The 16,115-nt window shown below is 46.0% G+C and overlaps 1 protein-coding gene across 1 annotated transcript in view; it reads right to left on the bottom strand.

The window, feature by feature from the left end:
- Nucleotides 1-16,115, bottom strand: part of LOC138567897 (SCO-spondin-like) — a 1,036,222-nt gene that overhangs the window by 955,837 nt on the left and 64,270 nt on the right. Inside the window, exon 9 of the mRNA XM_069646396.1 lies at nt 8,886-9,014. Within this exon, the coding sequence (XP_069502497.1) occupies nt 8,886-9,014 (129 nt within the window). The remainder of the gene's footprint in view (nt 1-8,885; nt 9,015-16,115) is intronic.

The following is a 16,115-nucleotide window of genomic DNA, read 5'->3' as shown; positions in this document are numbered from 1 at the left end:
CAAAACATAACACCAAGCAATTAATGCATCCGGTTAGATAAACAGATATACATGAAAAGGACTACACTACATATAAAACACTAAGACTAAATATATAAAACTAAACACTGGGTGTGCTGAGTGCTATTGAGTGTTCTGCGCAACCACTGAAAACCACCTAGCTAATACTAACACACTCCGACCCAATAGGTGTGTGAGTTATAAACCCAACATGTTTTATTCCTCAAAAGATGATCTAAATATCAGGAAATTCTTCAGGGGAAAATAGCCTTCCTTGCTGTTGACAACTCGACCCACTTACATCATGGTATAGCGTTGAATATATCTCTAGCTGGCAACCATCAATATGTTGCAAATTTTCACACCCTCAAATTTCAGAAAACTATGTTCACTGTGCAAAGGGTTGCTACCTCAGACCATTCTCAGGTTAGTAAGTCTGGTAAGCTGTGAAGAGTTAATTCTTCATATATTTTCCTTCAATTGCTTGTCATCTGTTCACCCACGCAACAATGTTGTGCCTTCGAGTGAGCAATTGGTTCCTGTTCAGATAGGATTTGCACACCATTCTAATCAAGCATTCCCCGGCGTGGACACTGTTTCCTAGATAATCCTCAAGAAAAGGCCCAGCTAGCTCCAGTTAGCCTTCACTAAGACATGTCAATCATCCCAGGCTCTCGCTCCCTCTGCAGTATCGGAGTAGAGTGCTTCTGCGTCTCGGGCACAAAGCTACAAAAGCTACTTATGCTGTTCAGTTTGGCCCTTTATCACCAGTGCTGTAATCTTTCCACAAAGGATGAGATTTGGCCAAAGGTTACTTTTGCAAAAAGGGCACCAGGGGGAAAGTGTGTTAAGTGTTTAATAAACTAACTACCCCACTCGTAGGGAAGTTTTGGGTGTCCACCTCTTTTACAGGTGTCGCACCAAGAGAGAAGTGAAGAACTGTAACTTGTTGCAGGTTACCCTTGTTGCAGGTTACCCTTGTTACAAGTTACCCTTGTTACAGCTCCCTGAAGTTCCTGACCTTTGTAAACCGGGATATGTATGTGTTAGTGGAGGGTTAGCTGGGAGGGCTCGAGGGTTGGGTTACATTTGGATGTCCAGGAATCATTATGTATTGATTCAATGAATGAAATGACAAACAATCTGTAATGTTGTTGCTTGTTTGCTTTTCTTGGCATTCCATGCACAGAACAAGGCAGATAGATGTGCACAGTATACATTGGCCATTGTCACAAGGTTGGCAGTAAGTCTGTGATTTTTCAAGAATTGCAGCCTAACCTTTTTAACACTATCGCCATTCATTCAGGTGGATTTGCTGTCAGATTACGAATTGCACTAAACCACTGTTAATGCCAATGTCAAGGCATCCATAGAACTCCTGGGTTTTTGCAAATTTACTGTGAGCCATAATTCTGCCACGGTAACTCCATTGATTGTTTGGTGTTTTCATCTTGGAGTATCGCTGGCTAAATGGTGCTGTGTTTACTTCTGGTGGACAATATTTTAAGGGTACTGGGTTTACCTGGTAGTTGGTCAGTATTTAGACGGTAGCCACGCTGTCTGCAGGGGCACTGTTTGTATATTAAAGTGGCAGAGTGTGAAAGGTGCTGTTTTGAACTTGGGGTGGAAAGTGTTCAAGATGGTTAATGAATCTAATGTTATCTATATTTTACTGGTGTTTTGTAAAGCACAAATTCATTGCAAAGGTGTTAAAAGTGCAAAAATATCATCAACAGGCAATGCCAAATTGACACTGTGTTTTTTTCAAGGTTAAAATGTTTGCAGGGGAGGCCACCAGGGGGCCTGCAGATGTTGGTTGTCTAAGTGTGCAGTTCCCGAACCAATGGGTCACTAAGTGGGCGGAGCCCCCTCTTCTGACCCATCACCCGCCCACCCCCAGCGGTCGGAGCAGAGGCCGGACAGTGCCTAAAACCCCTGGGCACAACAGGACAAAATTTGAGTTGGATCGGCCAAGGGAAGCCAAAGTTAGACGGGATGAGTAACTTCTCCAGAGCTGCAGGCCAGGCCTGCTGAGAAACGGAGACCCGGCAGTGAAGACGGCCCTCCACCGTGGAAGGTGAGATGGAGGAGACCAACTGGGACAATAAGAGTATGGGTCATGGGATTCCCGTGGTGTGGTGTGGGTGCCCGCAGACTGCCCCCCGCCCATCCCTGCCCCCCTCCCACTGCATAGGGGAGGAGGGGAGGAGAGGAAGCGGGGACCTTGATCCTCCAGGCCGAGTGCCAGACCCCGTGGACATTGGGAAAGAGGAAGCCGGGAAGCGGCATCATATCACCCCCCCCCCGGAGCAGAGGAATACGGAGGCTGTGGACATGGGCCTACAGCTGCGGTGTGAGGCCCTCTTGAACCGGGTAGGTGCGTGTGCCCACCCAGGGTGACGGACCTGGTGGAGAGCGGTCTGGAAGTGTGCCAAAGTGAGCAAGGTCCTGAATTTACACACAAAAGGCAACTGACCCCCCTGGGAGCCCCAGAGCCTGGGTGAGGCCTGTGCTGCAGTGTACCAGAGAAATGGCAGTGTTTACTGCCAAAGGAGACAAAGGAGGTTAGTCCGGACACCTGGGGGAGAAGGTCATAGGCTAATTAGAGGCCTAAAATGGAGCAGTCCAGGACGTCGTGTCCTGGCGGATCCTCCAGGGACAGGTACCCTGACATGATAATACTGCTGGGTTCAGGTGTCAATCCAGGATCGCCCCTGACCTATAGAGGAGTGCCAAGTGAAAACACGACAGGGAAAGATCCGCCAGGAGTACAACAGATTGAGCCCGGACCAGTGGGTAGGAGCAGACCCTCCGGACCCTGAGGAATCACAAAACACTGGGCCAGGGGTTCTTGGACTGGGTGGAAGTACAATCCCCCTGCCCCCATGGACTGTAGAACTACGCTGGGGTGATTTCCAAGAACCCAAGAAAATATGGCAGAGGGGGGTTGATGAACCTCGGGTTCATCAAGAGAGATAATTGCCTCTATACTGGAAGAAATACAGGGGATGAGAGCAGACATAGGGGGAAAACTGGACAAGATCAATGTGAGGATCGATAATATGAACGAGAGGCTACAAGTGGTGGAAAACAACCAGACTTCCCTCGATACTTTGGAAACCCAAATGGTCATGCAGGTAGTGGAACTAGAGAGAAGAGAAACGGATATCACCACCAAAATTGACGATTTTGAAAATGGTGATGAGAGGAGGAACAATTTAAGAATTTTTGGCCTGCCTGAGAAGGAGGGGGAAACCGAGAGAGACCTGCAGAAGACCATCAATGGGGTTGCAAAGCTTCACTTTGGGGATGGGACCATCGACGAACCAAAAATTGACAGGGTGCACAGAGCAGGTGGGACAAACAGGTGCCCGAGGTCAGTGCTGGCCCACTTCCATAATAATTACCATGATAAGCAGAAGATCCTAGAGAAGGCAAGATCAAGGGGCACCGTGACCCATGGTAATGCTAATATCATGGTCTACCAGGACCTGTCCACTCTAACCCTGGTGAATAGGTGGTTGTGTGCCCCCTCACAAAGTGGCTGAATGAAAAGGGAACCAGGTATGGATGGGGATTCCCTTTCTCCATCTCCTTTGAGGTGGACAGCTATGACTACAAACTAGTCACCCAAGAGTATATCCGGAGGGTAACGAGAGAATTGATTGGGGAGACAGGTGCCACAACAGAGGAGGGAGATGCTGTGAAGGAAGACAGGAGATGGCACTTAAAGCGGCCAAACAGGCGTCGGGTGCCTGGTTCCCAAAGGTTTATGAAGTTATACACTTCGCCGGGGACAGGCACCTGAGGGACATTCTAGGCTTTGACACAGAATGCTGGCATAAAGACTGTTACTAACCTGGAAATGGCAGACCGCTGGAAAGCCCTGAGATAACATTACCCTATTTTGTTTTAGCAATATTTGGGGAGGGTGGAATTGGGGAGCGGGGGGGGGAGTTTTGTGATATGCTGAGCGAGAAGGGGGCTCTTGAACTAATGAGGTTTTCGGTTGAGACCCGGTGGATTTGGTTCCTGTTGGTGGTTCGGTACTAGACCAGTGATGATAACTGTCTGGGACTGGATGCTTCAAGGGAAGGGGGTAATTGGGGAAGGGGGGAGACTTTGGGGGATTTTGGGGGATGAGGGAACTCTTGGCATAGGTGAACGGACAAGAGATGGCGAAGGAACCAGGAACAGTTGGGCTTGTATCACTGGGGATTGGGCCAAGGGAAGCAAAGCAGACTATGGCAATGGCAGACTTGAGTAGAAAGGGGGAAACAGATCACCTGCAGCTCTCTACATTGAACATTAAGAGGCTCAATTCGACCCACTAAGCAGTCCTTGGTGGCCTGGGAGTTTCGGAGGATGGGGATGGATGTGCTTTTTCTTCAGGAGACGAGGGTCTCCTGAGGGGAAGAAAGGGTGGTACCTTGTGGGCTACTTGGACAAACTTACTGGGTCTCTAGAGACACTAGTAAAGTTGGGGTAGGCATTTTGTTACACAAACAACTTAGGATGATGGAGGAGAAAGTGTGGAGGAGTGTTGACAGGAGGATGCTGGCAGTGTCGGAAATCATCATGAGGGTGTGGGTTACCTTCGCAACAATGTACGTGCCTAACCAGGGTCAGTTAAAATTTGTGCACCCGATGCTAGCGAAAATGCTGATTGAGGGCACAGGGTGCATGATTGTGGGGGAGGACTTTAACCTGTCGGCAGATATTGCACTAGACAGAAAGGCCCTGAACCAGTTGGAGATAGAGGCCTTGGGGGCGAGTGGAGAGGGGCTCCAGGAGGTGTTGGACTTTCACGAATTGCATGATGTGTGCCGGTTTTTCCATCTGCGGGAGAGGGGCTTTACCTTTTATTCGCCACCACATGGGACATAGACTCATATAGATTACCTGTGCATCACAAGGGAGCTATAGGAGACTGCGCTGGGCTCTGAGATACACCCGATTAGCTTGTCGGATCACAACATGGTCTCTATGGACCTATCCTGATGGGGATTGCAGGCAGGTAGCTCTCTATGGAGGTGCAATGAGTCCTTATGGAAGGACAAGGTATTTAGGGAAGATATGGAAGGTGTGATCAAGGAATACTTCACAGCGAATGTTACCGGGGAGGTGGATCGGGGCACGGTGTGGGATGCAGCGAAGGCGACGTGGAGGGGACTTCTGATTAGAGAGGGTTCTCGGAGAAAGAGGGAGAGGACGCTCATGGAAAATAAATTTCGAACAGAGATAGGGGCCCTCAAAAGGTGAATATACAAATCAGAGGAAGGGGCGGCAGAATGGATAGAGGAAGTCCGGGGGAAGAGGCTTGAGTTGCGACTACTGGAAGAGGGGAAGATAGTCCACAAGCCCCAGTTCCTGAAGCAGAAATATTATGAGAAAGGGGATAAGGTGACGCACTTCTGGCAGCCCGCTTAACGAGACAGCGAGGGGGAAGTTGGATCTCAGAAGTGAGGGGCTCGAAGGGGACAATAGAGGGGACAGTACAGGGATAGATGAAACTTTTGCCTCCTTCTGTTAGGAGCTGTATGAGGGATGGGAGCCCCCCGGGGAGGAGGAAATGGAGGCTTACCTTGGCGGGTTTCCCTTCCGATGTTTACGACTCAGGAGGCCATAGGGATGGATGCCCCCATTACCGGGGAGGAGATTTTGGAAGCAATCCGGAGGTTACGGATGCGAAAGGCCCCGGGGGAGGTCGGGTGTACCCCAGGCTTCCACAAAACTTTCGCAAATCTTCTGGTCCCACACATGGTGAAGTTGTTTAATCACATCTTGGAAACTGGCTGGGTGCCGAATTCTTTCGGAAAGGCCCTTATATCAGTGATACCAAAGGAGGGTAAGGACACCCGGGCCTGTGGATCCTATCGCCCGATCTCGCTCCTCAATGTAAATGCAAAAATCTTCACAAGGGTGTTGGCCTCAAGACTGGACGAATTTATGCCACAACTGGTTCACTCAGACCAGGTGGGGTTTATACAGGGACGACAGGGTGCAGATACAATGCGGAAAACCCTGCATCTAATTGATCAGGCCCGAGGGAAAGAGGGTATTTCCATGCTCCAGGCAGTGGACGCAGAGAAGGCATTCAACAGGGTGGACTGGACATTTCTGAGGCCGGTCTTGCGCAGATTTGGCCTGCAGAGGGATTCTTGAGAGGGATCATGGCACTATACTCTGGTCCAGAGGCACGGGTGGCAGCGAACAAATGGCTGTCTCAGTGGTTCAGATTAGGGCGGGGGACTCGACAGGGCTGCCCTTTGTCACCACTTTTGTTCACCCTATCCATGGAACCGCTGGCCCAGAGGCATCGGTATGACCCACGGGTGAGGGGAATCACAGTGGGTACAGTGGAGTACAAGGTTGGACTATAAGCAAATGATATACTGCTGCACCTGAGAAATCCTGCGGTGTCTATCCTGATGGCAGTGGATTTGATTGAATGTTATGATTCATTCTCGGGGTTCAAGATTAATAAGGGTAAGTCCATATTGTTCCCTTTGGAGCCGATGGAGGAGTGGGCCGGCAACAGCTGACATCTCTGGGGATGGTGATCAAGGAGGACCAACTGCAATACCTGGGGATATCCGTCACTAAGGATTTAAAGGGGTACTATGAGGCAAACTTCCCACCCCTGATTTGAAATCTGTACTTAGCATTGGAAAAATGGGGGAAGTTGATCATCTCATGGCTTGGTCATCTTAACGCTATCAAAATGAACGTCCTCCCGAGAATCTTATATCTGTTTCAGATGCTCCCTATTGCGGTCCCGGAGTCAACATTCTGGGAGATGAAGGGGCGCCTTCTTAAGTTTCTGTGGCAGGGTAAGGAGGCCAGGGTGGCATATGATGTCCTGGTACTGCCTAAGGAAAGTGGTGGTGGGGGGGTAGGTTTCCCTGATCTGCGACTCTATTATAGAGCTGCTCAGCTTAGAATCTTAATCACCCACCTCAGAGAATAGGGGGACAGCCAGTCGGTAGCGCTTGATAACTTCCATCTTCAACCGGCCTCAGTAGTGGAATGGTCCTAAGTCCTGAGGAACCGGATCCCGGGGAAGATTAGGGAACATCCCATTCGTGGGGTCATCTAGCGAGCGAGCCCGGAAATGGTAGGGGTAACATCGTGGCCATCCCCGCAGAGTCATCTATGGGCCCCAGGAGTGAGGGACCATATCCCGAACCTGGACAGGTTCCAGAGTTGGTTTGAGGCAGCCCTAACACGCATTGGGCAGCTGTGGAGGAAGGGCCCCTTTATTACCATATGGAACTGGAAGAAGCACTGGGGGCCCGTGGTATTTCGATGTACTCCTACCTGTGCTTGAAGGGAGTACTCACACAGGAGGTTTGGAAGGATGGAATACAGAGGGGCCTTACACCAGTGGAGAGAATTATGGACTCACAGGTAGAAATGAAGGGGCTGATCTCCTCCTTATGTGGCGGGCTGGTGGAGGCGGGAAAAGGGAGCGCCGAGGGGCTGCAGAGGAAATGGCAGAGGGACCTGGGTATGGAGGTGGATGTGTCATTGTGGGGTCAAATGTGTCATAAGGCGTATAAGGTATCCATTTCAGTCCAATACAAACTCCATGCAATTAAACTGCTCCTGTGGTGGCAGTATGACCTGGTCCGCCTTTCTAAAATGTTCCCGGAAGTGAGCCCTCTCTGTTGGCACAAGTACGGGGCCAGGGCAGACTACTGGCATGTGTGATGGGATGTGTGAAGGTTCGGATGTTCTGGGATGAACTGCTTGGGTGGATTAAAGATCTTGATGGACTATCCCGAACGCTGACGCGGATTATGTTGGTCTCATGCATCTGGCGCATTTCCTGTTGTTGGCGGGGAGGGCCTGCCTGGCCATGCACTGAAAGAGGGAGAACCTCCCTGGGAAAAAGGAGAGGGCGCTTACCACAAGAAACATCTATAATGGAAAGGCTAACAGCGGCCATGCATGGAGCGGGTGCGGAACTGGAAGTGGAACGGGAGACATTCAGGGCCAGGTCTATGCCGCTGTAGTGGTCAGAGCTAATCGATGGGCACATGATGAGTGAGGGAACTGAATAGAAGGGTGACGAAGAGCTCAAAAGAGACCCCTCAGGGTCCGGGGGGCGAAGATGAGTAAAGAACCGGCACTTGTGGGAGAAAGTTTGCCATATGGACTACAATTAGATACATTATATTGCCCAGAGACATGCTTGGGTTAGGTTACAGTGTTTGCCTAGGCCGGGGCAGAGGGGTGGGCAAGAGAGGAGGGAGAGGAAATGTTGGGTATGCATTGTTTTGGCCTATACCTGGTTCACTGTTTGGAAGATGTGGTTATGTGCTGGCCGTTATCTGTTCTGTAGCAAGTTATAAACCAATAAAGTTTAAACTTTAAAACAAAATGTTTGAAGGGAATTGTTTTTTTACTTGGATTGTTACTCTCTGATGGATGAAATATTTATCTTGGAGTGGCAATATACGAGATGGGTGTGTAAAAAGGCTGACATTCGGTCCATGGAGAAATGGGTGAATTCTGTGCAAAATTCCTCTCCTTTGCCAATTTCACCTACTTAGAGCAATTGGCCTTTTCTGGCATTTTCCTCATCCGAATTTTAATTTTTTGCCTGAAATGTTGGATGTGTGCACAGCATTTTAGCCAATCAGATGGCTGCAAAACGTTTCGGCCCCTAATCAGCTGAAATTTCTAGCAGAAAATCACACATTTTGGTTAAAAAATCGAAAGTTTCGAAAGGTGGTAAATTGTAGAATAAAATAGGTGTGCTGTCAAGGGGAAATTTTGTGCGAATTTCGCCAATTTCACTACCCTAGTGATCATTACACTCCCCCCTACACGAGGGCGCCATGCATACCTGATGGTTCGTTCTGATGTGCTGTACCTACCTTTGGGTGGCACTGTCGGAAGGGGTCTGTGAGAAGCTTCTGGCACATCATTTCTGCTTCGTCTCTCACCATGGCATGGCCGGCTCCATCACAGCTGTGCCCCAGCTCTGCAGCATCCTCACATGGAGTCTAAAACAAAATAAAGGGAAAGAGTTTATAGACCTGATCTTGAGGCAGTGATCTCTCTCTGGCACCAGCGTATTATCCTTCAAAGCACTTCTAGACCCTTCATCTATCCTTTATCTCACTACTCATTGACCTATCTTATCCTCCCATCATCCTCCATTGACCTCAAGCTGCCTCCTCCTTTCATCCTCCAATTATCACTCTACATCCTCCTTTCACTTCACCCTTTACGCCCCCTTCATCTAACTCATGATCATCTGTATGCCATCCTTTCATCCACCCTCCAGCTTTCCTTTATTCACCATCCAGAACTCTTCATCTCATCTTCATCCTCCCTTCTTTTCATCGCTCACTTCACTCTTTGACCGGTGTGTACCCCATTATTCTCCCTTCATCCTCTCGTTACCATCTGTTTCTCACACACTTCTTTTCACTCACATTTCAATCATCTTCACTTCTTAATCACTTAATCGTCACTTCATCTTCTGTTCACGGTCCCATATCCTCATTTCATCCTCCATTAACATATATATATATATATATATATATATATATATATATATATATATATATATATATATATATATATATATATATATAAGCAAAATAGTCATGGTCGCACAGAAGGGCAACAGAGGGAGCCAGACACGCGTGGTGATCTCTTTACAAAAGCAGGAAGTGTAGCCAGCTAGGCATTTCGTGCCGCACCAGGCACTTGTTCACACTGAAAACGGCCCCAGTGAAAGGTGAATAGATACTAAGTGACCACCACTCTATGGTTCACAAAACAATACAAAGGTCAAGGTAAGCAAGTCAGCCATTTTGGAAAGGAGTTAAAAAAGCACTGGGTTTCAGTACCAAAATTAACCAGTGCAATAAATACAATATTGCTGGACATCCCATAGACACTCATTGTGCATACAAAATGACAATTCACTTTAGGATAGAATCACGGAACATTACTTTAGTAATTGCATAAAGTAAGAACATGGAGCCAATCACAGATAGCCAAAAGCCAAGGACAAATGCATGTAATGTGCTGGCCAGGAGGCATGACGTAAAGTGCATTGTGCATACAGAACTACGTCTAATTATAAAAGGCTGATTGCCAGAATAAATCATAATGTTGTCCCCATGGGGAATTACTGCATAGATGGTGTAGCAAGCAATATGCACACAATAATATGAGGGTAAAGTGCTAGGTGCCCAGGATCTCATAGAAATCATGAAGTAAAATATCAAGTAAGGTGCTGAAGAAGGGGAAAGGGGAGTAGCAGACCTCATAAGGCAGTCACATGTACATCAAGGGCCATATGCATAAACTCAATAGGAACCAGACATGGTACAACAGTGATAGCTAAGAACACGGGACATCAGTCTTGACAGTGCAAGACTATCTGAAATCATAGAATCAGAGGCAAAGTGCACAGTCATAAAGTGCCAAATGCATAGCACGCGTAAATAGATAAATATAATCTCAATAGACGGGGACTGGAAATATAGAATACAAAGAGAATGCATGGGTCACAGCCGGTAACCCTTAACTAGCCAGCACAAAATTAGAATGGCCTACAAATATAATTAGTGGTAATAAAAAGCATGATGAACACTTGGCTACTCAGCAGAAATGAGAAAACATCCTGTAAAGCAAGGCTGAATGCAGAAAAAATGATGACCGTTGATTAATAAACCAATACAACGAAACAACACCAAAATAAATAAAGATTAACAAAGGCACAGAGAACCATAATATAAATGAAAAATGTGAATCTTGGAGGCAGAATTGGAGAAATATAAAACAGTATCAAAAATTACAAAAGTGCCTAATATGGATAAGAATGCAAATCTCAACATAAAATTAAATTAATACATGAACCACATAATTAGGAAAAATAATCCTACATCAAAATAAAATGGAATCTTCAGACAGAAAACTGGAACATTGCAAAGCATCAAGCATAGATCAGGGACATAATAGACAATGGAATCACACACCAATGAATGTGTACAGTTCTCCATCGATGTTGTGACCCAACAGGACTTTTGTTTGAAATTCAATGCTTCATCTGGTTTCGAGTTATCTTAACTTTAATGTCCTGTCCCCACAGCGGGGGTGTTTGATCATTTGGGCCATGGCAAAAAAAGTGAAAACCCTGTAACTGACCATTATGAAATTCTTGAAATACATGAAAATGTTTCACAATAGGATATGCTAAATCCTTGTTCTTAATAGCCCGCATATGCTACAAAATCCTCCATTTCAGTTTGTTTGAAGTACTGCCAGCATACCATTTTGAACAGGGACAGCTCAAAACATACACTACAAAATCAGTATTACAGTTGATGTGCCCATGAATGGTAAAATTGCGCCCTGTAATGGGATGTTGAAATATAAATGTACCCTTTAGTTTTATATGAATTTTCTATCTAAACAGGCAAAACTCATTCAATAGCTATCTTCTAAATCTATAGCATTACAATCTCAAAACAGACTACAATTCAAAATGTGTTGATGTCTGTAAAGTATATCAATTTAAAACAAGGTACTATTACCATAAGATCGGGGGTATTTGAAAAATTGGGGTAGAAGACATAGCACATTCCCAATAGTTCAGGGGGCACTCTCTTGTAAGGAGAACCCCAAAGTGGGAATTAAAAGACCCTGAGGGTCAGAAGAAATAAACACAGAAGTAAGTTGCAGCCAGAGTGTAACTGGAAACTTATTAGGTGAATAAGAAGTATCAATCAAAGATGGTTACTCTCTGCTGATGCTGTGGTTTATTTATGTGGAGTATTCTTAATTAGGACCTGGTGGAGAGTGTCTGGCCAAACAGGTGCCCAGGAACACGGGTGGAATCCATCAGTAGCTACCTGCATTCTTTCTGCCATTTGTGCCCCTCCCCCAATGTATTGGCTACTCTTTTTCACCCAGTCCTGGTGCCCCAGGGCCCTTCCCTCCTTCCCCACCCTTTCTGTCTTCCCCTTCTCCATTGAATCCCACACACTCGCCATTCCAAATGCCACACCTACCATCGCTGTTCTGCAGCCCACACTCATTAATGATGACCACAATGAAAGTATATGAGGGACTTCCTCCCTTTTCCATGGTGGCTTTTTGTTGGTAGTTTTTTCATTTTTAGAGAAATTAGCATGCTCTATATATGCATAGTCCATTTTGCTAATATAGAAATCTGATTCACAATTAACACCCGAAATGGATCACCGGGGGCTAATAGCAATCTCTCCCTCCTCACATTTGGGGGCAGAGGGAACTAGTAACAGCCCTAACGGAGGCCCTCACTTCTCTCTGACCTACTTTGGTTCGGGCTAGTGGGATGTTATCAGCCCTAACATGGGGACTATTGCTATAGCCTAATTTCCTCTCCAGATGTTACACATTGAGGTTGCAATGAAGTGCCAGAAACTGCACTAATGGGCTCCATTGTGTGGGAAATGACCTCTGGGCAAGTATGTGGTCATCAGCCGAAGGCAAAGGCCTCCAAAAATGGCAAAGGCCACCTAGCATACAGTCGTGCCTGATGTTGAGCGCTATTAGAGCCTGGAGGAGAGGAAAAAAGGGCGGCCTCTCGTACCACAGCGTGTACATGTCCTCTTGACCAGTGCACGCCAAATGGGAAGTTTGGAGTTCAGCGTTTGCGGGTCATTCAGGACTCCATTCCAAGCTTTATCAATGGCCTTAGAGCTAAACACTGTAGGGAGCATAGAATGCAGGCTTCCACTGCGATTCTACACTTTCTCATTGTCTAAAGAGATGAAAACATGGTCTAATCAAGCTTCACACACCCTGCCTGAGGGCCCTACCGGGTGGTATGGGCCCTGATACAAAATTAAAGACATGAGCACAGCAACGGCTTTAATGGGATTTCCAGGTCAGTGTTGCCTATTAGGGCCCAAGGGTGACATCTAGAAAGCTATAACCCACGTCGTTCTTTTGTGTGAAAGAGTCAAAAGTGCATAGAGTGTGGCTACAAGTAATGCGATGACAGGCCTACTTCTCTTCTTCGTGGGATGATGCCCACTATGATTTTGAAATGAACATTAACATGGGCAGACAGGGGCCTGTTGATTCATTTTAAATCTGCTTTGCCTGTCATGGAGAATTTGCTGCAGGTATGAAGACAGAGCCTGTTAACAGTACATAAATCCAACTTTGTGGTCATCAGGAGTTGGCTGTGGCTGCCCTCTGTGATGCCGGTAGCCTTATAGTGTAGCATTCTGAACAATCTGCAGGCTACACTTAAGCAATGATTCCCCGATCCGGCCCAGGGCCCAAGTTACAGATGGACCCTGGTGCCGTAACCATCCAATCCACCCCCACTGGCTTGTGTATCATTGCTATTACCACCTTGAGTTTGCAATCTGCAAACCTCGGGCTCTGACAGCAATGTATTTGTGTGAATGAACGGGACGCCTCTCAGCATCCCGTTCAGTCAAACAAAATACTTAACGAAGATGGCTGCCACAGAGCTGGAAGACAGGGCTCCAAATGGAACCCCTCTTCCATGTCCATGGCAGCCCGGGAGGCTGGAGGGGCAGTGTCAGTTGAGCCGCTGTTAAAACAATAAGGTGAGTGGGGTAGGGTGGTAAGAAGGGGAGGGAACAGTGACTGAGGGAAGCGAAGGGTGGGGGAAGATGGCGGGGCGGAGGAGCAACCATCAGGTTGCTTGGAACGTTGGCTTGTATCGTTCGATTCAGAACACGATCAAAGTAACTTGACTGGCTGCCTCCCGTGCCCCGGGTGCTAATGGTTCATGTGTACCACAGATTGTCCAGTGAGAACCCTCTTTGAGCATTCCAGGGGGATATAATGGAAGATACAATCCCTTGTGCTCTAGGTTTTCTGGGTACTGCCTCCAGAGCAATGTTCATCTTTCCTGCATTTGTTTGAAAAATGCATCTATCCACTAGCAAATTCCCCACTCCAGGAAATAAATGTCCAGTACTGATATATACAGTAATCCCTCTATTCAACTAAATTGGCGTCCTCCATGAGTAGATGACAGGCTCTAATTACATGAGCTAAACAAACTAACAGGTATTTATGGCCTATCTATATACAACCGTGTATCGTACTTGGTAAGCAACAGTCCAGGTGGAGCCCTGAGTTATGCACAGCATTCTTTTTGGGTAGGGTAATTCTGCTAAATAGTTATCCTTTCAATCTCTTGATACTGACTTATGTTTTCCTAACTTTATAGAAAAGAATGGTTAAGCATTGTACATGATAAACAAACAAGGGTACTCTCTAAGGTCGGCATATCTAGCAACGCTGGTGCTTCACAAGCAATTCCCAAGGCAGCCGCCATTTGCTATGGGCAACATGGGGGTACCATATAGTGGGGGCACTCCAGGGCAAGCGACACTGCAGAATACACAGAACTGTGCTGTCTGTGCTCATGTTAAGGTATGTCACAGAACTTTTTTTTTATTTTTTTTTATTGTGTTTTCGACATATTAGAAAACAAAGAAACAAAGTTAGGACTTTTAACACATGAAAAACTAAAAGAACTCATAGATCAGAGAAGAGACCAAAAGTACTCCTAACGTATGCAAACATAAAAACGACTTAACACAGGAGATCGATAACAATTAGAAGAGAATATTACATACTAAAAAACATTCATTATTGCAGCAGCCATAAAAATATATGTATACTCAAGTGAAAGCAACATATTAATAAAAACAAACAAGGTACTCTAAAAACACAGAAGGAATAGCATCTTTAACAGATAAGAGATTAAAAGACAGGATAGAAAATAGAAGAAAGAAAAAAGAAAAAGAAAGGAAGAAAACACTCACAGGAGAAGAAGAAGAGAATATGGAGGGCAAGAGTTATCAGTTAACCGGACCTTGAGAGAAAGACAGCAGAAAAGGTCTAATCTTCAGGAGAAGCAAAGAAAACCCTGGTCAAAAGCTAATTTGTGGTATAAGAAGATTTCCACGGATCACTATGACCTCAAACCATGCTAGAGGTTTCCCTCGTCACCTCAAATTCAAATCTTTCAGGAGACTGAATACTTCAGTGGTCAGAAAGGTTTCATTGCTGCTGATAGTCTGTTCCAAAAGCAATTTCAACCAACCTACAGATCTCTTGAATCTTACCACCCTCAAATTCCAAGTTCCAGGACATTTCGATAATAGATGATAGAGCGACTTCCTCTCTTTGTTGACATATTTGTCATAGATGTCGTTAGGATATTCATCTATATGTCTAATGGATAGGATTTCTAGGGTTGGAAGCAAATGTAATCTGAATCTCAGGAATTCAGGTTTTACACCTGGATCAGATAATTTACTAAGATAAGGAGGCAATAATGACCTAGGCTTATCCATTCGCGTATGTGACGATGATAACTTGGCCGACCTCATTTTATCAATTGTCCCTATCCGTTCTTTGACGTTACAGTGATTTTGGACAAGAAGATTGGTAGTACAATCTGAGTTGGCCAGAAATGTGTTACATTTCGAGCTAACATTAATTAGGAACATATTATCGGCTCTTTGCATTGATAGAGCCACGTCCTCATATAGGGAGCCCTTTGGTGGATCTAGAATTAGCCTGAACATAGAGATCCATTTCCACTCCATGGAGGCCGTCAGGGAAGATAGAACCAGTTTGTATCTGATGCAATTGATTGGAAAGCATATGTCACAGAACACCTGAAAAGTGACTGCAGCAGTACCACTGCTGTGATCCCTCTAACACACGGTATCAATGAACAAAGTGGAACAGCCACCAATAGCACAACACAGCATAATCCTTGTTATCGTTAACACTCTTTCCGAGATGGGGCACTTAGTGGCCTGTTGTGGTGTTCCATTAGCAGCGAGTTTGGTGTCTCTTTTTCTGTGTAAGGTCTTCAGCCATCACAGTCTTCCATCGGTTATAATAACTACCATTGAGTCTGTGAGAGGGTTTTCAATGCAAGATTTGACCTATCCGTTCTGTATGGACCATGGGCTGTTTTTTGGTATTGTACAATTTTACCTAACCCCAAAAGATTTACCCCCAATTTCCTGCATATATATGTGGGGGGTTAAAGTATATAAAAAATGTATAGGGGTAAAGTGGGGGAGCTGTGG

This window comes from Ambystoma mexicanum, chromosome 2p, assembly GCF_040938575.1.
Source record: "Ambystoma mexicanum isolate Mex_15411 chromosome 2p, UKY_AmexF1_1, whole genome shotgun sequence".
Taxonomy (NCBI): Eukaryota; Metazoa; Chordata; class Amphibia; order Caudata; family Ambystomatidae; genus Ambystoma; species Ambystoma mexicanum.
The sequence above is the reverse complement of the archived record's forward strand: the minus strand, read 5'-3'. Positions and strand labels throughout refer to the sequence as shown.